The 21,363-nt window shown below is 41.4% G+C and overlaps 1 protein-coding gene across 2 annotated transcripts in view; it reads left to right on the top strand.

Annotated features, from left to right (window-relative positions):
* Nucleotides 1-513: 513 nt before the first annotated feature.
* The window catches only part of Mphosph8 (M-phase phosphoprotein 8), a 34,053-nt gene continuing 13,203 nt past the window's right edge, over nt 514-21,363 (top strand). For both annotated transcript variants that reach the window (XM_052733122.1, XM_052733121.1), the window contains exons 1-7: nt 514-843; nt 4,706-4,861; nt 7,335-8,174; nt 12,257-12,356; nt 14,786-15,034; nt 19,584-19,709; nt 19,784-19,872. In XM_052733122.1, coding sequence (XP_052589082.1) covers nt 622-843; nt 4,706-4,861; nt 7,335-8,174; nt 12,257-12,356; nt 14,786-15,034; nt 19,584-19,709; nt 19,784-19,872 — 1,782 coding nt within the window. In that variant the 5' untranslated portion in view covers nt 514-621. The remainder of the gene's footprint in view (nt 844-4,705; nt 4,862-7,334; nt 8,175-12,256; nt 12,357-14,785; nt 15,035-19,583; nt 19,710-19,783; nt 19,873-21,363) is intronic.

Raw genomic sequence — 21,363 nt, 5'->3', positions numbered from 1 at the left:
GGAGTTGAACTCAGGACCTCTAAGCCATCTCTCCAGCATCCACTCCGTTATCTTTAAACGTTACTCACGGAAATGATTCATCTCCAGAGGCTATATTTAATTGATTCGGTCATTGACACCCTATAAGCCAGCCAAACTATACGTAATAATGCTTTGGCGGCCATTCGGCGCAGGCAGGTCTTGTTAACACGCAGGGGCCCTTCCCAGAACCCTCAAGGTCTCACACCTACGGAAATCGACGCTCCGGTTAGCCAACAGCAAGTCTCCTCAGGTAGCGGGCCTCCCCAGTATCCAGAAGGAGACACACTAGGACCGCCCCTCGCTCCCTCCTCTGAGGACCCCTTCCGCTCTTCCCCGAGGTAGCGTTCTTCCGCCCTTCGACCCGCCCACCCACTTCCCGTGGGCTCCTCTAGGTTCTCGGGGAGGGGGGGGGGGTGAAGGATGCCTTTTCGTGATTGGTTACTAGGTGTGCCAATCCGGGGCTCGAAGCCCACAATTGGCTGGCGTTCCTCACGGCCGAGTCACGCCGCTGTAGCGGGTCGAGGCGGGGCGGCGGGCGCGCGGAGCCGTGTCGCTGCGCGTCTCCGGCGGTTTTTCGCGTCGGTTTGCAGCGCGTTTGTGATGGCGGCGGCGGCGGCGGAGGAGGAAAGCATGAGTGTGGCCGCGCTAGCCGTGTCCGTTCCCGACAGCACTGGCGGGTCTCCCGAGGCCGAAGGAGGAGTCGGAGCAGCGGGCGAAGAGAAGGACGCAGCCCCTCCAGGAACCGAGGTCGTTGGGGATAGCGAGGAGGATGGGGACGACGTGTTCGAGGTGGAGAAGATCCTGGACATGAAGTGCGAGGGAGTATGTGGGGGCTGCGCGGCGAGGACGCGGCCGCAGGGCCGGGGCGGGGACGGTGGGGGAGAATCGGAGCGGGATCCCGCACAGCCTAGCGGCAGGGGGCCGGTCCGTAAGCGCTGGTCCAGACGGACGGGGCGGGCGAGCGGGCGGGCGGGCGGGCGCAGTGACATCTCGGAAAGGACCCTGGCCGCATCTGTGGAGGATGGATGCTTAGGGGAGTTTCACGTGTTGTTTTGGCAGACGAGACGAAGCAGTGGCACGTGATGTTAAGACTAGTAGGGTGCAAGACAGCTAGGGGCGGGACTTACGTTGCCTTCAGCATTCGGGTATACGGTCAGGGCCATTGCTCTCCGTTAGGAAGGACTGGTGGAAACCATACGAGTCGTCATAGGCTTTTCTAAAAGTACAAAATGCTCCGTGGCTTAAATTCAGGAATTCCTCTTCGTCTTCGCAGTAAAACCCCCAGTCACACCGAGTGGTTGGGGCGGTAAACGTTTTCAAAACCTGGGTGTCATCCCTTTCTCCTCTGCGCGTTTAAGATTGTAGCTCAGAGATGTAGAGTAAGGTTGAAAGGAAAATCTTGGCACGTCATGCTTGAGCGCTTAACATCCTCCTTACCGAGACTGTTGTTCCCAGGAGAAATTCTTACTGTTCTTCCAAGTCTCGGGGTCCATCTGTTTGTGATGCCTTTCTTCCCCCTTCCCTTTCCCGAACCTTGCAGAACAGAATGCTTTCTCATTTCTGTCCTTATGCTCTGTGGAGACCTCTATTTAATGCATTGTCTTTTATCTTTATATCTGTCTTGTCTGCTCTGGATTTGAGGCCCATTTTAATCTGGGGATGTGACTTTTATTAATGTTTGAATCATTGATATTTAGTCCAGTAACAGCATTTGCCAATTTTTTTTTTTTTTTTGTTCTCTGATACTGAGGACTGAACTCAGGGTCTCATGAATGCTAGGCAAGAGCTTTACCACCGAACTCTATCCCCAGCCCTCGGATTATTACGTAGGTGAATGAAGTGTGGGTTTGGAGAAAGAAGCAAGGGCAGTAAATAAGTATCATGCCTGTATGATGTTCTGTTTCTGTTGTATTTTCTGTTGTTTGTTATCTGCCTTATGCTCTCTTTCATCTGTTAATTTTTTGTCCTTTGACGAACTTTTTTTAAATCAACTGCTGTTTACCATGTACTATGTTGGCTTGATGGTAGAGAATTTTTTAAAGGTGGTGCCTTTCTCTCAGAGGCTCCTTTTTCGTCGTTGTTTGTTTGTTTGTTTGGTTGGTTGGTTGGTTGGTTGGTTGGATTGTCGAGACAGGGTTTCTCTGTGTAACAAACAGCCTTGGCTGTCCTGGATCTCACTCTGTAGACCTGGCCTCAAACTCACAGAGATCCTCCTGCTTCTGCCTCCCTCTTGTTTTTTTGAGACAGGATTTCTCTGTGTAGACCAGACTGGCCTTAAAACTCAGAAATCTGCCTACCTGTGGCTCCTGGATGCTGGGATTAAGGGCGCATGCCACCACCGCCCGGCCTGATGGTACAGACTTTTTAAAAGAATTTTTTTTACCCTTTATTTTTATTTTATGTGTATGGGTGTTTGGACTGTGTGTATATCTGTGCACCACATGCCTGTCCAGAAAAAAGGGCATTGGGTCCCCTGAAACTGGAGTTACAGATGGTTTTGAGCTGCCAAGTGAGTGGGAGTCATCACAAATCTTCTGGAAGAGAAACCAGCTCTCTTAGCCAGGAAGGCTTCGCTTCAGGTTTCTCTCTGCATTCCCCACTCCACACCTCCTGGTTTTTGAGGTAGGATCTTCCTCTGAAGTCCAAGCTGGCCTAGAACTTGAGACCCTCCTGCAGTTACTGACCCAGGAAAATTCTCACATCAAGTTCAAGTTAAATCATTGAGATTCAGTGTCATTATTATGGAGCTAGAGAGAGGGGGCAAGAGTTCAAATCCCCAGAGCTCATGTAAAGCTGGGTGCAAGTCTGTAATCACAGGGTTCCTGCTGGGAGATTGAGACAGGAGAAGAATTCTGTTGTACTTTCCTGTTGTAGTGTTGAATGACTAGGCAAGATCCAAGACTGAGCTTGTCCTCTGAGGCTAACCTGCAGAGGACAAACCCATGGCTACACTGTGTGCCTGCATTTGTGAATGGTTACACATGGATTCTGGGAACCAAACTAGGATCCTCTGTAAGAGCAATAAGCAGCCTTAACTCTTGCTGTAGCTTCTGGCTCCAGTTTTGGGATAAAAATCTTTTTTTTTTTTTTTTTTTTTAGATTATAGTAACACCATTTCCCCTTTTCCTTTTCTCATTCCAGACCTTCCTATATACCCTCCCTTGCTCTTTTTCAAATTTATGGCCTCCATATCTTTTTTGGTTTTTCGAGACAGGGTTTCTCTGTGTAGCTTTGTGCCTTTCCTGGAACTCACTTGGTAGTCCAGGCTGGCCTCGAACTCACAGAGATCCACCTGGCTCTGCCTCCCGAGTGCTGGGATTAAAGGCGTGCGCCACCACCGCCTGGCTTGGCCTCCATATCTTTAAAAAAAAAAAAAATCCAAGCTTGGTATGGTGGCACACCCCTTTAATACCAGCACTCAGGAAGCAGGGCCAGATCTGAATTTGAGGCCAGCCTGGTCTATATAGTACGTTCCAGGACAGCCAGAACTACAGTTCTCATAATGTAGCCCAGGATTGCCTGAAATTTACTATGAAGCATAGGCTTGCCCCAGACTCTGCAACTGTTTCCTCTGCTGCTTCTCAAAGGATTGTAAGTGTGTGCCACCATACCCAGCAGCAAATTTTACTTGCTTTTATTTTTAAAAGATTTATCATTTATTTGCATGTGGATGTGGGTGCCTTTGGAGACCAGAAGAGGGCAGCAGATCCCTGGAGCTGCTGGCAGTAGTGAGCTGCCTGTTGGTGCTGGTAACCAAATTCTAGTCCTGAAAGGGGAAGAGCAGCAAAGTGCTTTTAACTGTTAAGCCACATCTCTAGCTCCCAGCTGCTATTTTGTTGTCAGAGTCCATCATCTCTTCACGGTCTGGGGCTCTTAACTTAGCTTAGGTGTATGCCAGAAGCAGTTTTCCTGCTAAGCTATCTGCTGCTCCCAACCCCGTCTTACAACTTCCCTCATCTGTTTGAGGATTTAATAACATTGTCAAAGAAGTACAAATATACCACTGCTTTATTATTTTTTTTAATCTAATCAGTGTTGCTTATATGATAGAATAATCTCAACTAAAAATCACTGTTGAGTAACTTGCCTTTGTTTTTTCATTGTTATTTTAGGAGTATACATTGTTTTATAATTTTGTTTTTAAAGATTTATTTACTTATTATGTATACAGAAGAGGGTGCCAGATCTCATTACAGATGGCTGTGAGCCACCATGTGGGTGCTGGGAATTGAACTCAGGACCTCTGGAAGAGCAGTCGGTGCTCTTAACCTCTGAGCCATCTCTCCAGGCCCTGTTTTATAATTTATGATCAGAAAAGACATCAGTCTTTGTTTCTTTTTTGGTTTTTGGGTTTGTTTGTTTGTTTGTTTTGAGACAGAGTTTCTCTGTGTAGCCCCTGGCTCTCCTGGAACTCACTCTCATGTCTCAAACCTGGAGCTCCACCTGCCCCTGCTGGGATAAAAGGCGTGAACACTGCCCCACTAAGTCTTTTGTTTCTTTTTTTTTTTTAAAGGTTAATGGTACTTCCCCCCCCCCCCTTAGGCCACTGGCCTCAAGAGATAAATATGCATGCTTTCAATATGATATTTATTAATTTTCATTTTGATGCAGTTTTCAAGTTCTCAGTAGTTGAATGGTTTTGAAATTTTAATCAGTAATCTGTCTGTTTTTATTTGTACCACAGGGTAAGAACCTTTATAAAGTTCGATGGAAAGGATATACATCTGATGATGATACCTGGGAGCCTGAGGTTCATCTGGAGGACTGTAAAGAAGTTCTTCTTGAATTTAGGAAGAAACTTGCCGAGAACAAAGCTAAGGCAATAAAGAAAGATATTCAGGTATCCGGTTTTATCTCATACTTTTTTGGTGTGATATTCATAATTTTATTTATAGAAAGTATGTATAGTAAATTATGAAAACTACAATGTCCAGTGTTTCTGTTGTGAATTCCATGTTGCTGATTTGTCCTCACAGACAGCTCTTCTTTTCCATCCTGTGATTGTATTTGGCAGACAAGTGTAGTTTGTATGTTGTGCTAGTCAGCGTACACTGTAATGAAATATCTACCGTAACTTAAAGATACAGTATATTTTGCCTTAAAGCTCTAGAGGCATTAGTCTACCTCTGATGAGGAGCACCAAGGTACTGTAAGCTCCTTGTTTCCATAAGCCAGGAAGCAGAGAAGAAACCAGGCTCCCCAGTCCTCTTTGGCGTCATGTCATAAATGAACTGAAGGTTTCTTATTAGGCTTCACCTCCCTAAGAGTCTACTACCTCCCGGTAATGCCTCCCCAGGGACCAGGCGTCTAACACATGACCTTTGCAGGACATTCAACACTCAAATTACAGTAGACATGAATGTTGGCTAATAAAGAGGGGGCATACTTGTAATCCCAGTACTCAGGACAATTAGAAAGATTATTGAAAGTCGGAGGCCAGCTAGGGCTGCAATGTGACCCATCTCAAGGAAAAAAGAGAAGGGTGTATTCAGGGGTAGAGCACCTGCCCAGCATGTGCCAGGCCCTGGATTCAAGCTCCAGTGCCATGCTGAAGAGCAGGAGTGATAAACATAAAAATGAAGGAACATAAAGACAGACAGACACATCATAATTTCATATTTGCCCATGATGTAAGCAACTATTCATTATATGTGGCGATTATTGCCATATTTTTTTACTTAATTTTGTTCTAGTTCACAATATTATTAGATTATAATACGTTACATTCATATTTGGTCTGTGTTATTAACATCTTTACCCTTTTCTGCTACTTAAATAATTCTTCCCTTTTTGTTTTTCGAGACGGGGTTTCTCCGTGTCACCCTGGCTGTCCTGGAACTCATACTGTAGACCAGGCTGGCCTTGAACTCACAGAGATCCGCCTGCCTCTGTCTCCAGAGGGCTGGGATTAAAGACTTGTGCCAACACCACTCAACTAAATAATTCTTTCTTGAAACAGGCTCTCATAATGTAGCCCTGGCTGGCTTAGAACTCTGTACCAAGCTGGTTTGGAACTCACAGAGATAAACCTACCTCATCCTCTCAGTGCTGGGATTGAAGGTGTGCACTACCATGCCTGGCTTTGCTTTTGAGACAGGGTTTCACTCTGTTTATCTGGCTGGCCTTGAACTTCTGATCCTCCTGCCTCTGTCTCTTGAGTGCTGGAATTACAGGTAGCACACCTACCAAAATTAAGCAGTTTTTAGTTCCTCTGCTAGTTTTCAGGGTTTTTGGCAGTGTTGGGTATTGAGCCTATATTTTGTCACTGAGTTAAACCTTCCAGCCCCAACCACTGAATTTTGTAGTAGATGTTGTTCGTGGGCATTGTTCTACAACCATCATTGCTTTATTATGTAGAGATTCAGGAAGATTCAGAGGATTAAGATGGTGGTGACACTGTAGGAAAACATTTTCATCCTTCTTTCTGTTCATTTCTTTTAGTATGAGAGTTTTTGAAAATGAGTCTTAAAATTAGCTTGCTCAAGTTTTTTGTTTTTGTTTGTACAAATATTCTTTCTTTCTTTCTTTCTTTTTTTTTTTTTTTTTTTTTTTTTTTTCCTGAGACAGGGTTTCTTTATGCAGCCCTGGCAGTCCTGGATCTCACTCTGTAGACCAGGCTGGCCTTAAACTCAGAGATCCTCCTGCCTCTGCCTCTCAAGTGCTAGGATTAAAGAAAGGCATATACCATCATACCTGGCTAAATACCTTATTCTTGAATTTCTTTTTAGATTAGAAAAACATTTCAGTAGGAACTGTTTTAAGATCATGTAACACCATTTGATCAAGTAAGATTCCTACGTAGTTAGTGTGCTTGCTCCATTTAACTGCAATATAACAAGTTTAAGAACATTCTAGAAGGACCAATAGCTGAACAGATAAGGGTGCTTGGTGCCAAACCTGATAACCTGATTTAATTCTCAGATTTCACATGGTAAAAGGAAAAAGCGAAATTCCTCACGTGGTTCTCTGATCTCTACATATGTACTGTGGCATTCATGTATATGCATGCACGCTCACACAAATAATTTAAAAAGTCACCTCTAGCCCATCATACACTAGACTGTTACTTTAACTCCTGTTTCATTTTGATACCTCCAAAGCACTAACATTTTTCATCTTTGTATCTCCTTTTTAAATTGACTTTCATCACCTCCAAGTCCTGTGTACTAAGTCAGAAATATAAGTAATACACACGTTAAATTTAGGTAAAGAAGTCAAATCTGCTTTTAAAATGTTTTCATTAGATTTCATTAGTACTGTCTCTCAAAACCCTTGAAATTATGTTAACGTTTTAACCTTTTTGTGTTTTATAGAGACTGTCTTTAAGCAGTGACATATTTGAGACACAGTGTGATAGTGACCAGCACAGTGACACAAAAGAGGACACTTCACCGAGGAAGAAAAAGAAAAAAATAAAGTGCAAAGAAGAGAAAAGTCCAGATGATCTTAGGAAAAAAAAAACAAAACTGGGAAAACTGAAAGATAAGATCAAATCAGAGCTGGAGAGCACCTCTGAAAACTTAGGTTTTGATGTAAGGACAAAGAAAAGGATTTTGGAAGTCAAGGAAGAATTAAAGGACTCCAAAAAGCCCAAAAAGGATGAAATAAAGGAAACCAAGGAATTAAAGAAAGCTAAACGGGCTGAAATAAGAGATTTAAAGTTTAAAATAAGAGAGGATGTCAAGGACAACCGGAAACCAAAGAAAGAGCGGCACGTGGAATCCACACTGGAGTCTGAGTCCCCCGGACCTGATGAGTCCCTCCTTCCAGAGGATGACGGGGAGGACTTCCTTTCTGACAACAGAGAAGAGACTCCAAAGGTAAAAGCAGGACAGGATACAGTGCAGGAGGGTATTTTTGAGAAACATCTGGATAGCCTTGTAAGTACTGAAGAGGATGCTGGTGCCAGAGTCAGAAGGAAGAAGAAAAAGCCAAGGACGTTTGAGGAACCAAAAGAAACCAAGAAGCTGGAGAACACAAACACTTTTTCAGAAAGGAAAATGACACCTAAAAAGCAAAGGTGTCAGGACAAGGGCCGAAGTAACCTTGAGTTAATAAGTAAGTTAGCGTCACCTGTGTCTGCCCAGGCCCTGAAGAGTTCCAGCCTGAGTGGGGAAGAGAAGGGCCTAAAGGCCCTTGACTCGGCGGAGGAGGTGAGGGCAGTAGAGAACTTGTAGAGTACAGAAATAATTGGTACAGACTATCCTGGGTTTTGTATGGTCAGGAACTTGCACAAGGAATGGCAAAGAAAATGGTCAAGCTAGAATAAAGTGTAACTCCTCAGGTACTTAGTGAATATGATGTCATGAGGACTGCTGCATGTATTCAGACCTTCAAGCACTGAGTTTATCTTAATTTTTCACCTTGTTTATCAAACATGACAAAAAAATTTGTAGAGGTATTCAGGTGTTGTGTAGCATTGTATAGACAGGCCTATTATTAGCTTCATCGATTTAACTAAATTTCATTTTGAAGTGTATGTGTTCTCTTTTTAAAAAATATTTTTTGAGGGGGCTAAAGAGATGACTCAGCAGTTAAGAGCACTGGCTGCTCTTCCAGAAGACCGTGGTTCAGTTCCCAGCACCCACATGGCAGCTCACAACTGTCTGTAACTCCAAGATCTGACACCCTCACACAGACATACATGCAGGCAACTTATAACAGATAAATTATTTTAAAAAAATGTTATTTGAGAATGTGGTACAATGTATTCGCCCCTACTCTTCCCCTAACTTCTCCCAGATCCACTTCCACCTCTTCCCTCCCCCAACTGTGTGTCTCTTCTTTTTTCTTTTTTTTTTTTTCCTTTAGCTTTATCATGACCAATTTGTACTGGCCGTATACTCCTGACTGTGGGCCTTCACTGGCACATGATAGAGTTACCCTTAACCTAAAGAAAGCTCACTCCCAGAAGTCAACTCCAGAACTCCTCAGCAAGGAGTGGGACTTACTGACTCCCTTTCCTTTCATGTTAGAATGTTGGTTCGATTGATCCTATGCCTTCCTTACTTCCTCCCTGCCCCTCCCTAACAAAATGGCCTACACTGTAGCCCAGGCTAGCCTTGAACTGATCCTCCTGCTACTCCCTTCTAGGGGTTGGGGGTTGGGGTTACAAGTTTAGCTTTCACTGTTTTCTTTTTTCTTGAGTCGGGATCTCGCTCTGTAACCCTGACTGGCCTGGTACTCACATAGATCTATCTGCCTCCGCCTCTAGGAATTCTGGAATTACAGACGTGCACATGTGGTGGTGCTTTTTTTCTTTTATAAGATTTTTGTTTGTTTATGTGTCTGCATGCCACATGTATTGCTGGTACCTGCTGTACCTGCAAAAGTCAGAAGGTGTAAGATTCTTTGGAGCTAGAGTTGTAGGCAGTTGTCAGTCATCTCAATACCTAGATGCTGAGGACTGTACTTGGTTCTAAAAGAGCAGTAAGCACTCTCAGTCACTGAGACATCTCTCCAACTCTTAGTTTCCACATTTTGTATTTTTCCCAGTTATTTTAAGTACAGAAAGGGAAAAAGGTACACAGTACATTAGTATTACAAATTTTTCAATTATTAAAAAAAATGAATATTCCAGTATTGTAATAATTACTTTGATGTTTTTAAATAGAAAATTTCAAAATTATGAAAATATGTCAAGAACTATAAAAAATGAGTTTCCATTATTCTTGGTTTTGATAATTTAATCATTTTAAAAGGGGAGGAAACTTTCTATATCAAAAAGTTTGTCAAGCTTTTCCCACTCTTTGAGACAAACTGTAACAGCTCTAGCTGTCCTGGAACTCGCTCTGTAGGCCAGGTTGACCTCAAGATCCACCTGCCTCTGCTTCATGAGCACTGGGATTAAAGATGTGCACCACCAGCACCCAGGCCATTTCCCCTAGAAATTTTATGCGACCTTACATTATAAAGTATATAAAGGAGATAATAAATTCAAACATTTAGTGATAACAAATTATAAAGAAATTTACTTTAAAAAACAATCTCTGATATTCATTTACTTTTAGCATTAAGTATATAAGTTTGCATACTAATGAATATACTTAATTTAATATAAAAAATTAAATCTTGGCTGAATATTTAATGCTGCAGGATGTATTTTTTGGGAATTGATCCATGTCTTGATTTTTGGTGAGGAAAATGTTCCTTTACAAGTATGTAGTACAGCCGGGCGGTGGTGGCGCACGCCTTTAATCCCAGCACTCGGGAGGCAGAGCCAGGCGGATCTCTGTGAGTTCGAGGCCAGCCTGGACTACCAAGTGAGTTCCAGGAAAGGCGCAAAGCTACACAGAGAAACCCTGTCTCGAAAAACCAAAAAAAAAAAAAAAACAAGTATGTAGTACAAGCAGATTATTTAGGGCCATTTCAGAAACTGAAATTGTTCTAATCTCAAACCAAAAAATTAGATTATGAAACAAGGTGTCAGGCTGGTCTAGAATGGACTGGCTGTGTAACTGAGGATGACCTTGAACTGATTTGTCTTTCATCAGTTTATGTAACCCTAGGGCTTGAACCAAGGTCATTGTGCATGCTAGGCAAGCACTCCATCAACTGAACTACGGTAACAGCAGAAGTTTTTACAGTAAAAACATACAGTAGACTTGAGTATGAGGAATCTGGCAGAGTTGACATTGCATTTGAGCTTGAACTAATTTTTGATAGTTGAACATTCAGAAATGTGTTTCTGTTGTAAAATTTTTTTGCTCCCTTGACATTGGTTTTAAATAACCCCATAGTTGAAGCTGTGGTCTATAGAAAGATATTAGGTCCTGTTTGCAGGTCTGTAACTGTAATCTGAAAATTTGGGAAGCAGAGGGATTGGGAATTTGAGACCAGCCTGGGGTTACATTGCAAGACCCTGTCTGGAAAAACTTAAAGGATTATTTGTGATAGTCTTATCCTTAGGGAAAAACTGGTAAGTTTGACAGTCCATGGGAAAAATGATTCAGAAAATACTGGTTTTTTTCAACCTGGAGACTGTAACAGTCAATTGAAATATAAGGTCAGTGTACCAGAAGGAAAACTTCAGAAAATGTGATAGAGAAAAAAACCATGTACAATGTAAATAAAAACAAAAGCATTATCTGTAGTGCTTACAAGGGTACAGGGGAATGTAGAGGAATGAAATAGCATGGATTAAGTTTGGGTTTTTTGTTAAATTTTTAAAGATTTATTTGTATGAATATTTTGTCTGTATCACGTGTGTGCCTTCAAAGTCTAGAAAAGGGCGTCAGATCCCCTGGAACTGGAATTACTCATAATGGGTACTGGGAACTGAACCCAGGTCCTTTATAAGAGCACCAAGTGCTCTTAACCTCTGAACCATCTCTGCAATCCCAAGATGAAGGATTTTTTTTGGCGGGGGGGGGGGGGGGGGGGGGGGGGGGGGGGGGGTGTGTGTGTGTGTGTGATTGGAGGCTGGATTTCCCTGTGTAGTTTTGGTGCCTGTCCTGGATCTCGCTCTGTAGACCAGACTTGCCTTGAACTCACAGAGATCTGCCTGGCTCTGCCTCCCAAGTGCTGGGCTGCCTGGCTTTTTTTTTTTTTTTTTTTTTAATTTTGTAGCAATTTAGTTCTTATTGTACAAAAAATTGGATTTCACAATGACATTTTCATACATGTATATAGTGAACTTTGATCATATTCAAGTGTTTTTTGTTTGTTTTTGAGAGAAGGTCTCACTGTATAGAGAGCAAGCTAGCCTTGAATTCATATAGAGCTGTCCCTGCTTCCCTAGTGTAGGATTAAAGGTTTGCATTACCATTCTGTGCACAGACATTTTAAATAATAAATTCTTAAAAGAAAATGGGGAGATTGGTATTGGGTTTTGGGGTTTGTTTTGTTTTGTTTTTTTGAGACAGGGTTTCTCTGTAGCTTTGGTGCCTGTCCTGGATCTCGCTCTGTAAACCAGGCTGGCCTCAAACTCAACGAGATCTGCCTGCCTCTGCCTCCCGAGTGCTGGGATTAAAGGCGCGCGCCGCCGCCGCCGCCGCCGCCGCCGCCACCACCACCTGGTCAGGGTATTGGGTTTTGAGTTTCATTTTGTATAGGCTTACTATGTCTAAAGGATAATTTTGATTGGAGGAGCAGTGGGAGAAAAATTGAATAATCACCAGCTATGTGCTCAAGTATTTGTAGACAGATGTGGATGCTTGAATGTTTTGGTTTGCAAATTATACAGTATCAGCTTTTTATCTATTCTTGTTTTGGGTTTTGTATTGTCTGTCTTTAGGAGAAAGAAATGAAAAAAAATGAACCCAAAGAAAAATACCAGAAAAGGTATGATTTGGACAAAGAAGAAAAATGCCGAAAAGAGCCAAAGGGATTAAAATGTAAGTGTAAAAAATATTTTCATGTTCATTGCCATCATTTAAGAATTAATAAATTGCCGGATGGTGGCGACACACACCTTTAATCCCAGCACTCCAGAGGCAGAGGCAGTCAGATCTCTTGAGTTTGAAGACAGCCTTCTTTACAGAGAGAGTTCCAGGACAGCCAGGAAACTGCCTCAAATAAACAAACAAATGAATAAATAAATAAGCAGAATTATTAATTGGTTTTCTATGTATTTGTGTGTGCCTGGGTGTATATATGTGCATGTGTATGCAGGAGTCCTTGAGGGCTTGAAGAGGGCATTGGATCCCTTGGAACTGGAATTATGGATGGTTGTGAGCCACTTTATGGGTCCTGGGAACCCAGCTGGAGTCCTTTGCAAGAGCAGTAAATGTCTAACTCACCTTCTGTATAAAGAACTTAGTTTACCCTGAAAGATAAGCTCTGTCATGTTATAAAATTTTGTTCTTCAGGGAATTTAGAGCTTTACACTTTAATAACTTAAGCTTATTGCTGGGCAGTTATGGCAAACACCTTTAATTCCAGAAGCAGTTGGATCTCTGAGGTCAAGGTCAGTCTGGTCTACAGAGCTAGTTCCAAGACAGCCAGAGCATCACAGAAAAACTGTGTTTCAAAAAACAAAAATTTAGTTTATTATAAAGATTGAGTGTCCTTTCTCTGAAATATTTGGGACAAAAAGTGTTTCTCATTTTTCATTCTGGTTCAATGATATATGTGCATATAATTAGGTTTTTTAGGAATGAACCCAAGTCTAAATCCAAATTTTATTTTATATGTACATTATGTATAAATATTTTTAGTGTTTCGGTGTTTTTGTGCCCTCATATGAAATTAAAAGTGTAATTTTCTACTTTTAGCTTCCTATTGGTACTCAAGTTTAATTTGGGGGTATTTCCAGTTTCTCTAGTGTTTGGTGTATAGGTATGTGTGCAGGCAGGTGTGTGTGGGCATTGGCCCCATGCACTCAAAGGCCAGAGGAGGACATGGGGTTTACTGCTCTGTCACTCGCCACTTACCTACCCTTGAGCCAGGGTCTTCCTTCCACTGAGTCTGGGGGTAAATTGCTAGTCAGCAAGCCCCAGCAATCCACCTGTCCACACCCCACATAGTTCAGAGTTTTAGGCATGTCCAGCTTTTTTTATTTGGGGGATTTGAACTCAGGTCTCATGATTGCACAGTAGGCCTTCTTACATGTTATGTCATTTCTTCAGCTTTCCTGACTTGAGGTGTTTTGTTTTTCCTAGGCTGGCCTCAAACTCACAGAACCTGGCCAGCTGCATACATTTGTAATACTCCTTTTCCTCCCCAGGTTAGAGGTGGAACTCAGGGTCTTATTCATGTTAAGCAAGTGCTTATTAGTTGCATCTCCAGTTGTAAAAGTAGATTTTATTTTAGGTCTAGACTCAGACATGGCAGTAGTAATGCCATGTTTCTTAGTGGCTCTTACATAAAGTAACAATAAGGACTGCATATATTTTGAACAATGCAAGAAACACTATATTTCAGAGATTAGTTGGAGATTCAAAATACTACCAAATTAATATTTGGGCAGAATGTCTAGAGTGAACACTGCTTGCTGATCAGGTGTTCTGAACTACTGTGCTGTGTTGTGACAAAGAACTACTGAAGGAAGGAATCTCAGCCTTCCTAGTCACACCCCTACCTTTCCTCCTGGCAAAGGCATCAACCCATGTGTGACTGTCCTAGAGCCTGTGCAGAAACTGGTGTTGAATGGGGAAAGGAACATGATGTGAGAGCACGGACCATGCACTTGATAAAGCCACCAAATTCACTAGCTTTGAACTAAAAAAGAAAAGAGGGGGAAACTGGATAGATTAGTGGTAGAATGTGCTTAGCATGCAAGGTCTTGGCTTTTATCCTGAGTACCAAAAATGGGGGTAGGGGGGTGTAGGAAAAATACGTAAAGCACTAGACAATTTGGAAGGGTTGTTAAGTGCTGGTTATATAGATTTTTACTAGCAGGGATATTGGAAACCAGACTCAGTACTCCACATACATAAAATAAATAGCGGTTTCATTTAAGGCAAAAAAATGAACTTGAAATTGGCGTAAAAGATGAAGGATCTGGTCTGATAGGATGTGTCTAGTGTGCACAGGGAAATCACCGCCCCCCCACAAAAAAAAACAAAGCATGAAGGAGGAAAAGTTACCCAAGCAGATTTGAATACACCTTTGTCAAAGCTTTCTGGATACTGAGAAGCCAGTGAAAAGACTAGTTAAAATGATTTTGTGACTTTGATAGTAAATCTTACTTTGCTTTATAACCAAAGCAAGTATTAGTAAAACTACAGAAAAGATGTTTATTCAATATGAATACAGATTTTTTTTTAATTGTAACATAAATTTGCAACTTATAGTTAACCATTGGCTTTAATTTTTGAACTAGCATTTAAGGAAATCAGAAGTGCATTTGATTTATTTAAAAAAACAGAAGACAAAAATGATGTTCTTGAGAATAATTGGAAAAGAGAAGAAATCCCAGTGGATTATAAAACTACAGATGATCACAAAACCAAGGACAAGTGTTCACTTAAAGAAAGAAATACTAGAGATGAGACGGACACATGGGCATACATTGCTGCAGAAGGGGATCAGGAAGTTTCAGACAGTGGATGCCAAACGGATGAGAATTCTGGTGAGTTTGCTTGGCATTGTTCAGTAGAGTAACTTAGGAGTGTTGTGTGTCCCATATTATCTACTCTTCCCTCAGAATGTAATAAAGATTTTAGTTGGATCTCCTGAATAACTTAATATTGAAGACTTAGGTTGTTCTTTGACATCTAAATGCATCAAATATTTTCTAAGTTCTTATAATACAGTTACTATAAAGATTTCTATTTTCCAGCTTAATTTTTTATCTTGAGATTTTATTCCAAAATGATCAGATTAAAAACTATGCACGGTGACACCGACCCTCAGTAGGTAGTGGCAAGAGGACTGAGAATTCAAGGTTATCCGCAGCTACCTAGGGATTCAAGGACATGTAGCTGTGCACTCAGCATCCTCCTGTCTCTACCTCCTGAGTGTTGGGACAGTAGATATGTGCCATCACTCCCTGCTGTGTATTTTTAACTTTGCAGAAAATAGGAAATATTAAGTGAGACTGTTGTAAATGTTATCCTGGGAACATTTTGAGAAAGGAAGGGTCTTGTGTAGAATACAAAATGCAGAAGCTATGGGAAGGAGGAATTTAGATGTGTACCTGTATAATAAGTATAATGAGATAGCTTGATTTTTGTTAGTTTTTTTTCAAGACAGGGCTTCTCTGTGTAGTTTTGGTGCTTGTCCTGGATCTCACTCTGTAGACCAGGCTGGCCTCGAACTCTGTGATCACAGAGATCCGCCTGACTCTGCCTCCAAAGTGCAGGGATAAAAGGCGTGCACCACTGCCACCTGGAGAGATGATAGCTTGATCTTATGTAAAATTGTATAATCTGTAAATGTCAAGGAATAGATGTTTTTCCTTTTTTGTTCTGTTTTTCAAGACAGGGTTTCTCTGTGTAGTTTTTTATGCCTGTCCTGGATCTTGCTCTATAGACCAGGCTGGCCTCAAACATACAGAGATTCGCCTGACTCTGCCTCCCATGGGCTGGGATTAAAGGTGTGCACCACTGCTGTCCTGTGATGTTTTTCTTTTAAATACTTTTTTTTTTTTGGTGACAGAGTCTCACTACATAGCCCTGGTTGGCCTGGAGCTGCTGTGTAGATGAAGCTGGGCCTAAAGCTCACAGAAATCCTCCTGTCTGTGCATCTCAAGTTCTGGGATCAAAATACCTAGTCTTATTGAAAAAAATTTTTTTAGAATTGTATGAGTGGTGTGTGTGTGTGTGTGTGTGTGTGTGTGTGTGTGTGTGTGTGTGTGTGTGTGTGTGCGCGCGCGCCACATGAATGCCTGATGACGAGGAGGTCAGAAGAGGGTATTGGATCCCCTGGAACTGGAGTTAAGGATAGTAGTGAGCCACCATGTTGGTGCTTGGAACTGAAACTTGATCCTGTTCCCTTGCAAGAGCAACAAATGCTCTTAATCATTGAGCTATCTCTCCAGCCCCTATATTGAAATTAAAAAAAAAAAATTCAGAATATATAATACACTAGATGTTGTAGAAAATTTCATCTCCAGATGTAGTTTTGCATAATGGACTTTTGAAAAAATTGTTTTTGTCTTAAGATAGAGTCTTGTATAACCCAGGCTTGCCTCAAATTCCTAATTCTATGTTAGCCTCCCAAGTTTACCACCTTTCCTATAGCTTCCAAGCAATATTTAATACTTAAAAGATTGCTAAGAATATTTTAAGAAATAAATAACACAAGATCTGTATGGAGAAAATTGTAAAACATTTCTTGGAAGTCACTAAAATCTGCTCGGCTGGCTTATGTGAAGACTAGGTTTGATCTCCAGCACTTCAAGGAAGCTATTAAAATCTTTGCCATTTTTATTAATAGAAAAACATTTTACAGATTTATCATTTACTTCAAGCTGATCATAGCCTGCATCTGGTTAGTATCAAACTCCTAGCACTGGCTAGAGATCTTGCTCAGTGACAAAGTGCAGGGCCCTGGTTTCCACTCTCAACACTGCAAAAAAAATAATTTTCCAAAGAGTTTACAAATACCAACTCTGAGATTTATATGGAAGACTCAGAAGCCAAATCCAATTCTGTCAGTAGTAATCCAAGTCTACTATATAAATAAACTGTAACAGTTGGGCTGGAGAGATGGCTGCTCCTGCAAAGGACCCAGGTTCAATTCCCAGCACCCACTTGGCTGCTCACAGCCATCAGTAGCTCCATTTTCATAGGATCTTATACCCTCTTCTGGCCTCCAAGAGTACTAACTACATGCATGTCACAGAAACACATTCAAGAAAAACACCCATACATATTTCTTTTTATTTAAAAAGAAAACAAAACACCTTATTTACTCAGCACTAGGAAGATTGTATTGATTAGTACAACAGAGTCTTCAGTCAGGCTCATGCTTAGCTGTGAGATAGAGAAAAGGTGACACATGTCCCAGACTTGGGCTGATAGAACAAACACGCTCTTAGTCACTATTTTAGGATAATAGATTATCCACACACATAAACTCTTATGTGGAAGTCAAATCCTTAATAGAATAGGGCTACTTTAGATGCTAGTAGTCATGGAGCTAAGGTTTCTGACTTTGGGGTAGGGAAAGACTGTAAATATGTGAAACACTGCACACACAGTTATGTACCACTGCACATGTGTGCAAGCCAGGGGACTGCTTCTAGGAGTGGTTCCTTCAGCCATGGGGTTGGGGATGGAATTCAGATAGCCAGACTTGCCAAGCAACTGCCTTACCTGCTGAGCTATCTTACTATCTCCAAAGATTTTTTTTTTTTAAGTGTTTTTATATATATGGGTGCTTTGCCTTCATGTATGTCTATGTATCATGTGTGACTGAGTTCTAGGAAGTTATGGGCTACGATGTGCTGGGAATCGAACCCCAGTCCTCTGAAGAATAGCCAGTGCTTTTACCTGCTGATCCATTTCTCCAGTCCCAAAGATTTCTTAACAAAAGAAAAAGATGCCAACAAAATGGCCCAGCAAATAAAATGCTTGTCATCAAGCCTGGTGACCTGAGTGAGTTTGATGTCCAGGGCCTGCAGTGTGAAGGAGGACACAGAATAGTGACTTCTACACTATGCTGTGGCATGTGTCCTCCACTCTCCCTCTTACCCCAAGAAGTGTAAAAACAGTTACAAGTCATCAAAGCTGTTATTTAAGACGCTGGAAGCTCAGAAACAGGCAAAAATACAATTTTTAGTTAGATTGTCACCAACTAATTTTACAAAGGGTGTGATCAATCCAGATTCTAACCTAGACTCCCGATGTAGGTAACACCATAAAGAGTAGCCAGGTATGATCATAAGCGTGCATTAATGTTTGTATTCATTGTGCATTCATTCTTTGGTATTCTGTTTTTTCTTTTCTCTTTGTTTTTTGAGACAGGGTTTCTCTGGGTAGCCCTGGATGTTCTGGAACTCAGAGATCTGCCTACCTCTGCCTCCCGAGTGCTGGGATTAGAGGCATGCACTACCACCACCTGGCTTTTCTTTTTTATTAAAAATATAGAAAGTGAATCTTCAGGTCCAGAAGTAGCATTGAGCATGGGATAGAAATGAACAGTGTTTAGATGAACTGAGCCACAGTGTAAGCCAAGCTGCTGCTGTAGCCAAGCTCTCATCATCACAATAAGCTGGTAGTGTTAAGCTTGGCTTAGATGGACCTTCATCTATCCATTCAATTTCTGTGATGGAGTTAGCAAAGAGAAGAGCATTTTGGAAAGTTACTTATTGGCACAGTTTTTCCAGATTTCCTTTCTTCAGTAGGTTATCTTCCTAACCTGTGTAAAGTTTAAGAATTGATTTTTTAAGGAAAAAATCCTACTCTTGCCATCAAATATTTGCCTTGTTTGTTTTTTTCTTCTTTCCTTGTCTTTCTTTTTTTTCTTAAAGACAAAGTCTTGCTATGTTGCTCTGACTTGTCTAGAACTCACTGTGTATACTAGGTTAGCCTCAAACCTGTGACAATCTTCCTTCTGCCTCCTGGCTTCCTGGATATTGGGGTTACAAGCATGTGCCACCATACCTGGCTAGCTGGTTTTGTTGTTTGTTTCTTTTGTGTTGCCTTTTTATTTTATTTTATTTTATTTTTTCCTAGACAGGGTTTCTCTGTGTAACCCTGGCTGTCCTAGAACTCGCTCTGTAGACCATACTGGCCTCGAACTCGAGATCTGCCTGCCTCTGCCTCCCGAGCCCTGGGATTAAAGGCATGCGCCACCACTGCCCACCTTGTGTTTGTTTCCTGAGACAGTCTCACACTGAAGCCCAGGTTAGGCTTACCATAGATAGCCCTACTGCCTGAGCCTCTCAAGTGCTGGGGTTCGAGGTTAGCCACCAGTCTATCTATGCTCTGGTTTTCATTTTATTAAAGTAACTGTAGACATTTTAGACTACCCTGAGTATGCAGATCAGTATGTGTTACAGTGTAAAGGTTGAACATGGGCATTCTAACGCAGTATACATAAAAGTTTGTTTAAAATGAGACACGTTTAATATCAGCCTTATGGTTTTTTGGTTTTTTGCTTTGGTTTTTTGTTTTGTTTTGTTTTTAATACTCCATAAGATTATATGTTAATGATGCCTTTATATATTCCAGATGGCAGGCAACAGATTTTGAGTTTGGGTATGGACCTGCAGTTGGAGTGGATGAAATTAGAAGATTTTCAAAAGCATCTTGATGGGGAAGATGAGACCTTTACCACAACAAATACAATTCCAAGTAGTGAGTGATTACATATTTGTGTCTTCCACAAATTTAGATTTATAAAATCTAATGCACCTTTCTTTTCATTATAGATTTGTTGAGGGATGCTGTGAAAAATGGAGATTATATTGCTGTGAAGGTTGCACTGAACTCAAATGAAGAATACAACTTAGATCAAGAGGTACTATGTTCTTGGGAGGGAAATCTCACAAAAAGCATGGAAAATAATAGTTTTGACACAATGTGGTAGTTCAGTTATTTTCTTAGAAAAGTAAATACATGTTCACATTTTAAAGGTCAAAATTCTTTAGACTGTAAGTGTACATTAGAATCCCTGAAATTCCAGCTCTCTAAAATGACTGGTTTAAGTAGTTTTTTTTGTTTGTTTGTTTGTTTGTTTGATTTTTTTTGGTTTTTCAAAACAAGGCTTCTCTGTTCAACAGCCCTAGCTGTCCTGGAACTCACTTGGTAGCCTAGGCTGGCCTCGAACTCACAGAGATCCGTCTGGCTCTGCCTCCCGAGTGCTGGGATTAAAGGTGTGTGCCACCACCGCCCGGCTTTCTGTTGCTGTAATAAAAGGCTATGATCAGAGGCAACTTAAAAAAGGGAGAGTTTATTTGGTTGGGCAAACTGTTCCAGAGGGTAGAGAGAGTCATGGCGGAGAGTCATGGCGACTGCAGCAGGTACGACGGCAAGAGCAGGAAGTGGAGAGCTCACATCCCCACAGGGAACTAGAAGTGGGCACGGCTGTGTCACAGAGCAAGGCTGCACATTAAGTGCCACCAGCTGGCAAACAAGTGTCACCAGCTGGCAAACAAGTGTTTAAATACTTACGTCTGCATTTCTCATGCAGGCCGTGTCTGGGACTGTCATGTGCTGCAGTGGTAGGGGTGTAAGAGAACTTCCCTTTCGTGTGGCTATTGTATGCTTTTGATGATAGCCCATATAGCAGTTGCCCAGCTTTCCATTGTCACTTACGATTTTTCATAGACCAATGTGTATGGGTTTTTTGTTTTTTCTTTTTACATGGAAGCATATTGGAGTTTTTTCCTTTGCCTTTTAGGTGAGACCTGAATTTTTTTCTTATGTAGAGTCTCATTATATAGCCCAGACTAGCCTTGAACTTGTAGTGATTCTCTTGCCTAAACTTCTCAAGTACACCTGGCTCTAGTAATTTCTACATTATATAGGTACATCTGTTGATATATTATGACTTTTTTTTTTTTGGTTTTTCGAGACAGGGTTTCTCTGTGTAGCTTTGCACCTTTCCTGGAGCTCACTCTGTAGCCCAGGCTGGCCTCGAACTCACAGAGATCCGTCTGGATCTGCCTCCCAAGTGTTGGGATTAAAGGCTTACGCCACCACCACCCGCCTTATTTTATGACTTTTCAGTGTCTCATTTTCTTTAGAGATTATATGATTATATTCTCATAGGGTTTTTTTTTTTTTGCTTTAATGATATGTTTTTGACTTTTAAAATCTTTTATTAACAAAATTTTTATTTATTTTATTTTTTTTTTAGAAAAATCTTTTTAAAAATTTGTAATCTTTATTTATTGGTGGGGAAGTATACGTATAGGTTGCCTTCAGTCACTTAAAGATTCTTTTTTTTCTTTGAGCCAGGGCCATGTAGACAGGCTGTAGAACCAAGGATGACCACCTGATCCTCCCA

The sequence above is a fragment of the Peromyscus californicus genome, unplaced genomic scaffold (assembly GCF_007827085.1).
Source record: "Peromyscus californicus insignis strain IS unplaced genomic scaffold, ASM782708v3 Scaffold_12__1_contigs__length_115047231, whole genome shotgun sequence".
NCBI lineage: Eukaryota > Metazoa > Chordata > Mammalia > Rodentia > Cricetidae > Peromyscus > Peromyscus californicus.
Note: the sequence above shows the minus strand (reverse complement) of the source record. Positions and strands in the feature narration are given on the sequence as shown.